Raw genomic sequence first — 15282 nt, forward strand, 5'->3', positions numbered from 1 at the left:
CTTTTTTTTTTTGAGATGGAGTCTTCCTCTGTTGCCCAGGCTGGAGTGCAATGGTGCGATCTTGGCTTACTGCAACCTCTGCCTCCCGGGTTCAAGTGATTCTCCTGCCTCAGCCTCCTGAGTAGCCTGCCCACCATGCCTGGCAAATTTTTGTATTTTTAGGAGAGACGGGGTCTCACCATGTTGGCCACTGGTCTTGAACTCCTGACCTCAAGTGATCCGCCCACTGGGGCCTCCCAAAGTGCTAGGATTACAGGTGTGAGCCACCATGCCCAGCCAACTTTTTTGTTTTTTTAGCAGCATTCAGCTCTCTCCATGCAATCTTTCCCCCCATCTTTCTTCATTCCTTTTCCCTGAACTTCATTTATTCAGCCTATCTTGAGTGTATCATGTAGCAGTATTAGAATAGGCCTTAAACTATTCCCACAAAATGTATTGTGAAGAATTATGAATTGCTATGACACTCTCAGTTACCTAATACAAAATGCTGCTTTCAAAAGATTTCACATACATAGAATATACTTAGAGATTATTAGGTTTTATGCAAGTTTTCCAATTTGAAGCTGTTCTAAAATTAAGAGCATAATGCTTTTTCTGGCAAGTTGAAAATAGAATAACCATTGCATGATAATGGTTCATATAAGAAACAAAAAACCAAGAAAAATTAAGAAGTTTTGGCAGGAGTAGAAAACTGTTTTGAGTGGAGATTTAAGAATAGATGGAGAGTTAACATGCAGAGAGATACCAGCAAGCCATCCAGATGGCAGAGTCAAAGCAAAGAAGATCCTTTTGTCTGGCCTAGACCATGAGTGAGGTCTGGAAGGCACAAGTTACATTTAGTAGAGAAAGAAAGCAAAAAGGAACAGGAAAGCAAGAGAGGTTTCTGAGGCAGGTTGGAATGAACCCATAAATTATAAAACAAAAACAGGCCAGGTATGGTGGCTCATGCCTACAATCCCAGCACTTTGGGAGGCCTAGGCAGCAGTTTAAGACTAGACTGGGCAACATAGTGAGACCCCATCTCTACAGGATAGTTTGTTTGTTTGTTTGTTTTTTGAGATGGAGTCTCGTTCTGTTGCCCAGGCTGGGTGCAGTGGCGTGATCTCGGCTCACTGCAACCTCCACCTCCCAGTTCAAGCTATTCTCCCACCTCAGCCTCCCAAGTAGCTGAGATTATAGGCATGCACCATAGCGCCCAGCTGATTTTTGTATTTTCAGAAGAGACAGGGTTTGACCATGTTGGCCAGGCTGGTCTTGAACTCCTGACCTCAAGTGATCTGCCTGCCTTGGCCTCCCAAAGTGCCAGAATTACAGGCATGAGCCATTGTGCCCAGCCTATAGGATAGTTTTTTTTAAAAAAATTAGCTGGATGTAGTGGTGTCTACCTGCTCCAGCTACTCAGGAGGCTGAGGCAAGAGGATTGCTTGAGTCCAGGAGTTCAAGGCTGTAGTATGCTATGATCATGCCACTGCGCTCCAGCCTGGATGACAGAGTGAGACCCTGTCTCTAAAATAAATAAAATAAGACAAAGCCAAAAGCATTATGGATGAAACCCTGAAAACTAGATTTTGAGAATGTTCTCTGCCAAATTATTGACCACTCTGGTTGATGCTAAGTGGCATAATCTTCACTTTTTTCTGTTTTACCCTCCCTTTCTGAACTCACTCCACCCTGTCATACCTTTTTTTTTGCACAGGTGTTTAGGAACTGCTGCAGAGTATGAAGGTTACTCTTCTAAGTGTAACAAAATTCAAGATGGTTATTTGGGTTGATAATAGCATTAGGTAAGAGAAGTTCTATTTTGCTTCATCTCCAGAGCCCTTCAGTTTCCAGTTTTGCTCTGGACCTGACTGCTTTCCTGACCTGCAGTGCCACTGTGGTCCTGGAAGCAGGCCTCCCTCTGACAAGCTTTTTTCCCTCCCAGGGGCCCTCTACATTTCCCAGAGCCTGTTTTCTTCTTGTTGAGCAGGAAGTTTTGTTCGTACCCTGAATTTATGAAAGGACAATTTTCCATTTTCACACTTGATGAATAGATTGGATGGATTGGTAGGAAATGATTTTTCCTCAATTGAAACAATTTCTTTTTTGTAAAAATGGTGTCTTGCTTTGTTGCCCAGGCTAGTCTCAAGCTCCTGGGCTCAAGCAATTCTAATGCCTCAGCCTCCCAAACATCATTTATTGAAGAGACAATTTCTTTCTCCCACTATGCTTTATATAGTTTTAGTAGCTTCTCTTATTTTTCCTCGGTATATTATTATATTGACTTCACTTTTATTTTTATTGATTGATTGAGTGAGACAGGGTCTTGCTCTGTTGTCCAGGCTGGAGTGCAGTGATGTGATCTTGATTCACTGTAGTCTCCGCCTCCCGGGCTCAAGCAATCCTTCCACCTCAGCCTCCCAAGTAGCTGGGACTGCGGGAGTACACCACCATGCCCGGCTGATTTTTGTAGAGATGGGGTTTTGCTATGGTGCCCAGGCTAGTCTCAAACTCCTGAGCTCAAACAATCTGCCCACCTTGGCCTCCCAAAGTGCTGGAATTATAGGTGTGAGCCACCATGCCTGGCCCACTTTTATTTTTGAGTTTTTTTTTTTCTGACGTCTGAATAGTCCTCTGTTTCCTCTGAGTTTATTCCCCTCTGTATATTTGTTCTGGTCTCTGACTTTTATGTTGGAAGTTTTTTCCAAATATCCATTGACCATTGGTACTAACAAGCTGATTGAAGCTCCAGCTTGAGAGGTTTGGTGACTGGTGTGCTTTACCAGAAGGTAATCTGGTAGGGATCTAGGTCTTTCTTTGGGAGAAGCTTAACCAGTGTAAGTGCCTTCTGGCCTTTTTATCTGGAGATCATTCAGTTTCTCCAGAAAAATTCTTCTACTCTATTAATTGCTGAGAATGAACCTAGCTGCCATTGTTTGGGGAGCCCATCTGGGAAAGAAGGGAAAGACTACATGGCTAGTAAATGGTAGAGGGAATGTACATTCAAGTTGTGTGACTGTGAACCCCTCGCTGTGGGCTACTATGGTTATTGCCTCCTGTGTTGAATCCTAAGAGGGGCTTCACAGCATTTTTTTCCAATTTTCTTTGTGGTAAATACACACATAAGATTTACCATCTTAATCATTTTTTAAGAGTACAGTTCAGTGGTATTAAATACATTCTTAATGTCATGCAACCATCACTACCATTTATCTCCAGAACTACTTTCATCTTGTAAAACTGAAACTCTGAACCCATTGAGCAATAATTCCCCATTCCTTCCTCCCTCCAGCCCCTGGAAACTCCTTTTTCTACTTTTTTTTTAAAATTGAGATGGGGTCTTGCTCTGTTGTCTAGGCTGCAGTACAGTGGTGTGAACATGGCTCACTGTAGCCTTGACCTCCTGAGTTCAAGCAATCCTTCAACTTCAGCCCCCTGAGTAACTGGGACCACAGACGCGTGCCACCATGCCTGGCTAATTCTTTTTAACTATTCGCAGAGACGAGGTCTCCCTATGTTGCCCAGGCTGGTCTTGAACTCTTGGGCTCAAGTGATCCTCCCACCTCAGCCTCCCAAAGTGCTCAGATTATAGGTGTGAGCCACAGCACCTGACTTCTACTTTCTGTCTCTTTAATTGTTCGCTGTTCTAAGTACCTCATGTAAGTGGAATGAGAATATTTGTCTTTTTGTGACTGGTTATGTCACCTAGCATAATGTCCCCAATGTTCATTCATGTATACGTTAGAGTTTTTTCCCTTTTTAAGGCTGCATAATATTTCAGCTTTACACACTTTTATATCAAGTTTTTTTCTTACTTATTGTATATAATAGCCCCTCTTGGTTCTGTATATAGGACAGTTAGGAAGACTATGTATATGATTATATTTAATTATTTGCATGGTAGAGATTTATAATTTGTTCTTAATTTGCAGCTTTTTTCAAGGAGCAAACCTCCAAGGGGCCTGTATGTTTATGGAGATGTTGGTAAGTGTGTTAAAATAAGTTTTGGGTGGGCAAAACAGAAAGTTTCTCAGCTTTTGCTCAGGGATGATTTCTATTTCTATCCCTCAATCTGTTACCAGCAAGGGAATAGGATGAGGCAGGGTAAGGTAGGGAGAGAAGAAAAGGGAGAGAAGGCAGTTATCTTAGCTTTTACTTTACTTCTCATAGGGTACAGCTGTAGTCTAGGGCAGAATTAGTCACCATGTTAGGGTGCAAACATTATTTAATGTATAAAGTAATTAATATCAGGGAAGGAAATCATCTACAGATAGGTTATTAGACAAATCAGGATTCCATGACTCATTAACTCAGCTTAATACTTTTTTAAAAAATAAGCTGTTCTTTTTTACTTTTAATTTCCACCAATATTTCTAGTCATAACCTAAGCCCTTAGATGAATAATTTAGTCGTTATTATCTTTAATGTAGTTGATAGTAGATACTCTTAATGCATAAGTGGTAACATTTCCTTGGTCTCCCAGTTCTAGAGATTGGGCAGAAAGACTCACATTTTGGTGGAAACCTTCTGAGTGGTCACTTCTTTCTAGGTTTTCCTAATCATGTAGTGTCTTGCTTATGAAGTCTTCCCTGACCTTATTCTTACTGAAATATTCTGTTTTGTGGTTTCTATTTTCTTCGAACAAATCCTTTTCTCTTAGTCTTAAACCTCTCCTTGGCCACCCTCAGCCACTGATATCATGAAGGAGTTTCTACTTGGCTTTATTGCCTCCTTGCTTTCAATTATTTCTTTGATGTCTTTTTAAGTTTTTTAATTTTAATTTTTTCTAATCCCTCAGTTTACTGTCAATCAATTACTTCTTCTACTGGCCTACTCAATACTCACATTCACATGTAACGAGGTCAGTTTTGGACCTAGACTAATATTCACACTCTAGGCTCCCCTATAGCCACAACACATTTGCGTTATGAGGGAGTGATGGCAGGGAATATTATCTTAGTGACATTTTTAGGAAAAGAAAAAAAGAAGGGCATTGAATAAGTAGGTGTTTAAAATTTTTTTTTGAGACAGAGTCTCGCTCTGTCACCCAGGCTGGTGCGGTGGTGCGATCTTGGCTCACTGCAAGCTCTGCCTCCCAGGTTCACGCCATTCTCCTGCCTCAGCCTCCCAAGTAGCTGAGACTACAGGTGTCTGCCACCACACTCAGCTGATTTTTTGTATTTTTAGTAGAGACGGGGGTTTCACCATGTTAGCCAGGATGGTCTCGATCTCCTGACCTCGTGATCCGCCCTCCTCGGCCTTCCAAAGTGCTGGGATTACAGGTGTGAGCCATGGCGCCCAGCCGAATAAGTAGTTTTAATGCCTTAAAGATAAAACTGTTCCTTTCTAAACTGTTCCTTCTTTTTCTAATTTGTTTACTGCTGCCTTGCATTGAATGTCTGTTTTGTATTTCCAGATTTAGCTAATCTAATAAGAGAGAATAATTTAGTTCACAAAAGTGAGCATTAGAGATTGCCCCTTAAAATTCTTCAGGTTCTTGAAATCACAGAAAAGAAGCTCAAACTATTCTTTTCTTAGTTCATTGGCTATTGGTACTTTTGAGACCAATGTATACTTACTTCTTATTTAGAAAGCAGTTATAACAGACACTTGATCAATTTTATGTTCCTGCACCTTTGGGCACCATTAATGATTCTCATCTTGTTGTCAGGTCTCATTCTTTGCCCCCTGAGAACATCTACTTCCAGTACCTTCACTTTCATATTAAGTCATCGCTAAAATCAACAACTTTGTTCCTCCTGTTACCTTAACCACCTGACCATAAATGGAGATGGTTAAAAAAGCATAACTACTTCCACTTCTGTAAAAGCACTTTTTTTTTAAAAACCCTATTAATGTTGTTAGATTTTAGTTTAGAAAATACAGCCATATGGTAACTAATTGAAGGGAAGCACATTACACGTTATTCATCTGAGTGTTTGAAAGCAATAGAAAAGATGTGATAGTATAGGATGTTCATATAGTTTGGGTATGTGGCAACCTTTGTTTGGAAACATCCTTATAATATAGAGAGGGGAAGAGAAAGGAATTCTGAAATGGGAAGTGAGATGAACATTTTGGTGGCTGTAATAAGTTTAGTTCAGACCACTTATAAAATACATAATCGGCCAGGCATGATGGCTCATACCTGTAATCCCAGCACTTTGGGAGGCCGAGGCGAGTGGATTGCTTGAGCCCAGGAGTTCAAGACCAGCCTGGGCAACATGGCAAAACCCTGTCTCCACAAAAAATACAAAAATTAGCCTGGCGTGGTGGCATGTGCCTATAGTCCCAACTACTCGAGAGGCTGAGGTGGGGGGATCACTTGAGCCTGGGAGGTCAAGGCTGCAGTGAGCCATGATTATGCCACTGCACTCCAGTCTGGGCAACAGAGTGAGACCCCCATCTCAAAAATGAAATAAAATAGGTAATAAAAGATCAAGTTTTCATTTGAGGGGCTGTCTGTATGGGAGAGTAGCCTCAAAATGCCACCATAAGCTCTTATTCTTTATTCTTTTCCTTTGTTGGACTTGGGAAACAGGTATTAAATTTTAACAAGGCTGGGCATGGTGGCTCATGCCTGTAATCTCAGCACTTTGGGAGGCTGAGGCAGGATGATTGCTCAAGACCAGGAGTTTGAGACTAGCCTGGACAACCAGTTGAGACCCCGTCTCTACAAAAAAATTAAAAAATTAGCTGAGCATGGTGGTGTGTGCCTGTGGTTCCAGCTACTCAGTAGGATGAGGTGGGAGGATCACTTGAGTCTGGGAGATCAAGGTTGCAGTGAGTTGAGATTGCACCACTGCATTCCAGCCTGGGCTACAGAGTGAGGCCCTATCTTAAAAATAGATAAATAAGTAAATTGGGCTAGGTGCGGTGGCCCACGCCTATAATGCCAGCAACTTTGGGGGGCTGAGGGGGGCGGATCATTGAGGTCAGGATTTCAGACCAGCCTGGCCAAAATGGCGAAACCCCGCCTCTACTAAAAATACAAAAATTAGCCGGGTATGGTGGCGGGTGCCTGTAGTCACAGCTACTCAGGAGGCTGAGGCAGAAGAATTGCTTGAACCCGGGAGGCAGAGGTTGCAGTGAGCCGAGATCGCACCACTGCACTCCAGCCTGGGCAACAGAGCAAGACTCTGTCTCAAAATAAATAAATAAACACATAAATAAATAAAATAAAAATAAATAATAATTTTTCAGGAGACTTCATGGGATAGAGAATACCTGCCTGGTAGCACTCCCTTCCCACTCTTCATTCTTGCACTCTATTTGGGCTTTGTCCTGCTCACTTCACCTCTTTCTTCGCAGATGTGTTGAGATGATTGACTCAGATGGACCCTAAATCCTGGGAACTGCAGTAGGGTTGATGTATGAGTTGGAGGGATTATTATCATGGTTCAATCTTGAAATGAATTATTTTTGTTATAAAATGTTTATCACATCTCCTGTAGAAGCCAAAAGCTGTGGTAGTAGTATTTTGTGGCTTCATTCATACCCTACCGCTGGCTTTCTCACAACAGAACCTCAGCTCTTGACCAGGTGACTACAGTGGTGATGGCAGGGTTAATGATTTCTCTGGTACACCAGAAGAGAATAAAAGTACATTTTGCTTATCAGCCCCTTTGCTGCTGCCTCCTGGTTTCACCTCACCTGTTTCACATTGATTCAGATTCTAATTTCACCAGTTGAAAGGTAGGCTGGTTTTAAGGTTAGGAGTTAGGAAGCATAGTTCTCCCTGGCTTGGATACAGGGATACATGTGCCTACTACACACCTAGGCTGTATTATAGAACCTATTGCTCCTGTGCTACAAACCTGTACAGCATGTTACTGTATTGAATACTGTAGGCAGTTGTAACACTGTGGTATTTGTTTATCTAAACATATCTAAACAGAGAAGGTGCAGTAATAATACAGTATAATAGACAAAATATGGGATGCCTGTTTGACCATGAATGGACTGGAAGTTGCTCTGAATGAATCAGTGAGTGAGTGGTGAGTGGATGTAAAGGCCGAGGACATTTCTGTATACTACTTTATACAAGATGTTTTCAGTGCTGTGTACTTGGGCTACACTAAAGTTATAAAAAAAATTAATTGTACTTCCATGTTAGGATAGCTATGACGTCACTAAGTGATAGAAATTTTTCAGCTTCTTTATAATCTTTTGGGACCACCATTGTATATGTGGTCCATTGTTGACCAAAATGTCATTATATGCGTTACTGTTTATAGAAATGCAGTGGATTTTTTGATGACCTTGTAGCCTGTGATCTTGCTAAATTTAATTATTAACTCTAGTGGTGATTTGGTAGATTCTTTAGGATTTTTTTGTGTGTGTACAATTAGGTCATCTGCCAATAAAGATAATTTTACTTCTTTAAATTTTTATGCCTTTTATTTCTTTTTGCTGCCTCCTTGCACTTGCTAGGGCCCCAGTACAATGTTGAATAGAAGTAGTGAGTGTAGACATCCTTGTCTGTGTCAAATTGCAGGGGAGAGTTGTGCAGTCTTTTACAAATAAGCATATTAACTATATGTTTTAAAAAATGTATTCAATTGTTTTTATTATGGTAAAACACATAACATAAAATTTTCCCTTTTAAACATTTCCAGTGTATGATTCAGTATCATTAAGTCTATTCACATTGTTGTACAACAATTAACCACCATCCATTTTCAGAACATGAGTGTAGACATCCTTGCCTTTGTCAAATTGTAGGGAAGAAATGTTCAGTCTTTTACCAATAAGCTTATTAACTAAAGGTTTTTAAAAATGTATTCAATTGTTTTTATTATGGTAAAACACATTACATAAAATTTACCCTTTTAAACATTTTCAGTGTATAATTCAGTAGCATTAAGTCTGTTCACATCGTTGCACAACTATTACCACCATCTATCTTCAGAACATTTTTATCTTCCCAAACTGAAACTCTGTGTCCATTAAACAACAACATCCTATTCTACCCGTCTCCCATGTTTTCTACATCCCGCCCCCTGACTCCCCTGGCCTGGCAACCACCATTCTACTTTCTGTCTTTATGAATTTGATTATTCTTCAGTACCTTATATAAATGGAATCATATAATATTTGTCCTTTTGGGTCTGGATTATTTTACTTAGCAAAATATCTTCAAGATTCATTCATATTATTGCGTATTGCATATGAGTTGGATTCCTTTTTAAGGCTGAATAATATACTTGGTATTCATGGGGGATTGGTTTCAGGATGCCCTTGGATACTAAAATTTGAGGATGCTCAAGTCCCTTATGTAAAATGGTATAGCATTTGCATATAAACTTTTTGTGTTGTCCTGTACACTTTAAATCCTCTAGATTACTTATAACAATGTAAATGGTACGTAAATGCTATAATAGTTGTTATACTGTATTGTTTTTGTTTATGATGATGATGATGATTATTTTGAAGCAGGGTCTTGCTCTGTAACCCAGGTCCTGAAGTGTAGTGGCGTGATCTCAGCACGCTGCAACCTCCACCTTCTGGGCTTAAGCGATCCTCCTGCCTCAGCTTTTTGAGTAGCTGGGACTACAGGCATGCACCACAATGCCCAGCTAATTTTTATATTTTTTTGTAGAGATGGGATTTTGCCATATCACCCAGGCTGGTCTCGAACACCTGGACTCAAGTAATCTGCCTGCCTTGGACTCCCAAATTGCTGGGATTATAGGCGTGAGCCACTCCACCTGTTCCTTCTATTATTTTTTATTTTAAAAATATTTTTGATCCACTGTTGGTTGAATCTGGGGATGTAGAAGCTAGATACAGAGGGCCAACTGTAACATTTCATGTATATACCACTTTTTGTTTATCCGTTCATCCATTAATAGATGTTTGGGTTGTTCCATCTTTTGACTATTGTGAATAATTCTCTGTGAATACTGAAGTGTAAGTATTTGTTTGAATCCCTGCTTTCAGTTGTTTTGTGCATATACTCAGAAGTGGAATTGCTGGATCCTATGGTCACACTATGTTTAATTTTTTTTTCTTTTTTTGGACACAAAGTCTCTGTCTGTTGCCTAGGCTGGAGTGCAGTAGCACAATCATAGCTCACTGCAACCGTGAACTCCTGGGCTCAAGCAATCCTCCCATTTCAGCCTCCTGAGTAGCTGGGACTACAGGCATGCACCACCAAACCTGGCTAATATTTTAAATTTTTAGTAGAGATGAGATCTCACTATGTTGCCCAGGCTGGTCTTGAACTCCTAGGCTCAAGCAATTCTCCCTCCTCGGCCTCCCAAAGTGCTGAAATTATAGGTGTGAACCACTGCACTTGGCCTGTGTTTAATTTTTTTGAAGAACTGCCATACTGTTTTCCACAGTGACAGTACCATTGTTATTCTCACCAGCAATGCACAGGTTCCAATTTTTGTACATCCTTGCTAACACTTGTTATTTTCTGGTTTTTTTTTTTTTAATAGTCGTTCTAATGTATGTGAAGTGGTATCTTGTAGTTTTGATTTGCTTTACCCTAATGATTAGTGAATGCATTTTTGGTTAGATAATTCATGACATTATTCTGAATCTATAAGTATACTACACTGCATGCAGCAGAATTTGAAACTTTATTAACTTTTCTGGGTAAATATAATTATTTAAAATCTACTGCTAATCACTATATCAAGAGATCCTGTACTGAATATTTTTGCAATGAATGACTTTCCATCAAAGTGACTTCTTCATTAAAAAAATGTTTGGTGGATTGTTTTTTCATATACAAAAGCACTCTGACATTCAAATGGCGTGGGCCCAGTGTCATCTTGTGGCATGAAGGAAACCCAAAAGATAAGACTTAGATCTTCTTACTTTCTGAAGTGCCTTTGGATTCTAGTAATTGCAAAGGAATTACTAGACAGGAAGTAATCTTGTGGTGGTGGGAGACGGGGAAGCAGGGAGGATGTGAGACTGGACTAGCACATGCTAGCCTGGCTTACTGAGGAATGCCGGGTACAAACTGAGCTTGGGCCACTGACCCGAATGCCCTAGGCTTTCTGAGAGGGAATAAGGCATTTTATGCTACCTGCATTAAATGCTCAGGCTGTTGGATATTCAATTACAGTAGTTTCCCCTTATTCACAGAGGTAGTTCCAGTGGATGCCTGAAACCTCACATAGTACTGAACCCTGTGTTTTATTTATTTATTTATTTATTTATTTTAAGATGGAGTCTCTCTCGTCGCCCAGGCTGGAGTGCAGTGGCACGATCTCACTGCAACCTCCGCCTCCCAGGTTCAAGCTATTCTCCTGCCTCAGCCTCCTGAGTAGCTGGGATTACAGGCACCCACCACCATGCCCAGCTAATTTTTGTACTTTTAGTAGAGACAGGGTTTTGCCATGTTGACCAGGCTGGTCTCAAACTCCTGACCTTAGGTGATCCACCCACGTTGGCCTCCCAAAGTGCTGGGATTACAGGCATGATCCACCCACGTTGGCCTCCCAAAGTGTTGGGATTACAGGCGTGAGCCACCGCGTCTGGCCTATATACTATGTTTTTAACAGAGAAGGCCACTAAGTTACCAACGAGAGGGTAGTGAATATAGTGTGGATATGCTAGACAAAGGGATGATTTATGTACTGGGTGGGATGGAATGGGATGACATGAGGCCTCTTCATGCTACTCAGGATAGCCGCACAATTTAATACTTATGAATTGTTTATTTTTAGAGTTTTCCATTTAATATTTTTAGACTATGATTGATTGTGGGCCTTGAGTAACTGAATTCTCAGATAAGAGGGTTCTACTGTACTAATGCGATTGTAGTCATTAAAAGTTTTAGAGTGTTGAAAATTAGATAATTTAATTACAAGGATTGACTGTATCAGAATTTCCTCAAGTAGGCTTTATTTTGAGAGATCTATATTCTCAGCTTTTAAAAAATAGAAGTGTTACAATTGGCAATTCTCCAGCTCTAATCTACATATATGATTCATGTTCAATATTTATATTAGATACTAATCTTTATATTTCATCTTTCTTCTCTCTCTTTTTTTTTTTTTTTTTTGAGGTGGGGGTCTCGCTATGTTTCCCAGGCTGGTCTTGAACTCTTGGGCTCAGGCAATTCTCCCATCTTGGCCTCCCAAAGCGCTGGGATTTTAGGCATGAGCCACCGTGCCCAGCCTCTTCTCTTATTTTTCATTTTTGAATTTTCCCATAGTGCCTAAAACAGTTCCTCATGCATAGTAATGACCCAATAAATATTTAATTAAGTTATTTTATTTATGCTAGTGTCTTTTGGAAGAGAAGACTGTAAATCTTGCCAGTTTATGAACATAGTTTTCAGGGGGAAATAGCCCCTGTAATGTTAACTAAATGTTGTATTTCCTATAAACAGGATTTTAACAGAAATGAGTAATATTAACATTTTATTTTTAGCTAGTTTAACATACAAAGTAAGCTCCCCCTTCTAAAGAAGTGACATAGTCTTCAGCTTCCTAGTGGAAGAGTATGGTTTCATTATCTCAAAGCTAATGAACAATCATTACAGCAATCAGTACATACTATTTAATAGTATTCTTAATTTTTTTTTTTATTTTTAAGGCACAGGAAAAACAATGGTGATGGACATGTTTTATGCTTATGTGGAAATGAAGAGGAAAAAACGGGTTCATTTTCATGGTTTCATGCTAGATGTGCACAAAAGTAAGCAATGATCTGAAAGAAGTGCTTTTTCAGTGGGGAAACACTACAAAATGGTTTTCTTCATTGAATGAACATATACTCTTTAAAGATTAGATTTTTGCTTGCAGTAAGATTTTATTTGGTTCCATTTGTTTTGTGCTATGTTGAAACAGTCAGTAATGTGTCCAGAGTTGGTCATTAAGACCAATTTAATACTTTCAAATCAGAGAACAGAGATTGCTATATGAAGCTCAGGCATTTTCTGTTTCTACTAAGGACCAATAAAAAAATGTTAAAAATGCACCTGTTTAAATAAGTGATTGTTGATTAGGTCCTTTACTCTGTGTTATCTTAGCGTGTAGGCATTCAGTTTGAGTACGCATGTGAGCTTTATTGCTTTGCTAGTGATCTTATGTGATTTCACTTTTGCATGATTTGTCTACCAGCTGCACTGTAACCTCCCCAGAGCAGGAATCATGTGTTTTTTTCCTCTAATACTTGCAGCATTTAGTACACACATAATGAATGAAGTGGACTGGCCTTAGTGTATTACACTAGAGATAAGGGCGCATTTCGATTGCATATGCTAGACATAACATGCACTACTTGGGCAGGATCACATCCTCTGCTCTCATCCCTGAAATAAAGGACTAAGGTGGATGTGTTGATGCTTCTAATCACTTGTCTATTACCTTGTCATTTCTGAAATGATTAAAGAGTAGAAATGGAATGACCTTGAAGTTTCCTTACAACTATAAGAACATAATAATATTTGAACAAACTTATTTTGAAGTAGAGAAAATGCAAACAATTTCAATGATCAAATTTGATTTTACATGGAATTTAAACTTAATTTTATGTCCCTACTAAAGTTTCATTTAGAGATTTTAAAAATATGTTATAATTGTCTAAAATGTACTAATATATTTCATCTGTGTTTAATTTCATGCATTTAAGGAATACATCGCCTTAAACAGAGTTTGCCAAAAAGGAAACCAGGATTCATGGCTAAATCATATGACCCAATAGCTCCCATAGCCGAAGAAATCAGCGAAGAAGCATGTCTCCTATGTTTCGATGAATTTCAGGTAAAGTAGAGATTTTTCATAGATATAGAATGGTATATTGAATGAGGTATGAAGATTTAAATTTTGCTCCTGATTTTATCATTGTTTTATAAGGTGATTTGATACATTATCTCTTACTGCTTCAATTTTACTATCTAGTTCAGGAGCTGCAAATCACAACCTGCACAGCTGCACAGGGCAAATCTGACCTTCTTGTTTTTTTATGATTAGTGATAAAAGAAGAGTGTATACACATATCACACACACGTGCACACACACACACATATTTTAAGAGACAGGGTCCTGCTCTGTCACCCATGTCCAGGCTGGAGTGCAGTGGCATAATCATAGCTCATTATAACCTCAGACTCCTGGGTTCAACTTCCTGCCTCAGATTCCTGAGTAGCTGGAGCTATAGGCTTATGCACCATACCTAGCAAATTTTTAAAAACAATTTGGTAGAGATTGGGTCTCATTATGTTTCCCAGGCTGGTTTCAAACTCCTGGCCTCAAGTGATCCTCCAGCTTCAGCCTCCCAAAGTGCTGAAATTACAGGCATGAGCCATGACACCCAGCCAAGTTTTTGTAATTTTAAAGGTAGCTGAAAGAAGAAGAAGAAGAAAAAGAAGAAAGTACAAAAGAGAACCTATATGGCTTGCAAAGCCTAAAATATTTACTATTCAGTCTTTTATAGAAAAAGTCTGCCCACCTCTGAATTTTGGTCGATGACTGTACATCTCCCCTATACCACAAAGATAATGTAATTATTATAAAACAATGTCTTTAAAGATGTTTAAGTATTTTTAAAAAGTGTTACATAAAGAACAAGTGATTCATCTCATTTAAGCCTCACAACATATGTATCTGTGATAAAGGGAGGGAATTGCCTTAGTTGAACTTTTAAAGTTTCTCTTAGTTTTAGGATTCTCTGAAATTATGCGTTTAAATTGGTAGTGAGTTATTTCCTGTTCTTCTGTGTTTTATAATCTGGATTAGTGGGAAGATGATATGGCCAAGATGCTTTTATCCCAAAGCATGCATGATTGGTCTCCTTTAGCAACTGGTACACATAGCTAACAATAGTCTAGATTTATGATGGAGGGGAAAGAATTTTCACCAGCAATGCTGTTACACTAAACCATCTGGGGAAGAGGATCTTTGCTTCTTTCTTCCTTCAGTCATATTAAGACAGACTAGACTCACCTTTGTATTTAGAACTGCAAAGGTCTTCCAAGGAAAGGCTTTATGGAAAAGAACAGATGGTCTCCTGCCGCTCTGAAGAGGCATACTAACCACGTCAATGTTTTGCAGGAAAAGGGCCTCATTGAGTTGTTTGAAGAAGCACTGACTTAACGGTTATGCTGCTTTCAAGAACAAAAGTCAGTGGTGAATCAATAGAGGCCATTTCTCTTGATTTTCCATTACTAGCCTTTTAACCAAAATATCTCTAAATAAAACTGAACTGGCATAGTTACAATTTTGATTAAGGTATTGAAGTTAAATTTTTAAAGAGGTTTATTAATACCTAGCCTTTGTAAAATGATCCATAGTTTACAATGTGTTTTTACATCCTTATCTCATTTAATTCTGCAAA

The 15282-nt window shown here is 39.3% G+C and overlaps 1 protein-coding gene across 3 annotated transcripts in view; it reads left to right on the forward strand.

Moving 5' to 3' along the window:
- The window catches only part of AFG1L (AFG1 like ATPase), a 242231-nt gene that overhangs the window by 51003 nt on the left and 175946 nt on the right, over nt 1-15282 (forward strand). For all 3 annotated transcript variants that reach the window (XM_054557955.2, XM_054557953.2, XM_024248591.3), the window contains exons 3-5: nt 3912-3963; nt 12541-12642; nt 13579-13709. In XM_054557955.2, coding sequence (XP_054413930.2) covers nt 3912-3963; nt 12541-12642; nt 13579-13709 — 285 coding nt within the window. The remainder of the gene's footprint in view (nt 1-3911; nt 3964-12540; nt 12643-13578; nt 13710-15282) is intronic.

Source organism: Pongo abelii, chromosome 5 (assembly GCF_028885655.2).
Source record: "Pongo abelii isolate AG06213 chromosome 5, NHGRI_mPonAbe1-v2.0_pri, whole genome shotgun sequence".
NCBI classification, from domain to species: Eukaryota; Metazoa; Chordata; class Mammalia; order Primates; family Hominidae; genus Pongo; species Pongo abelii.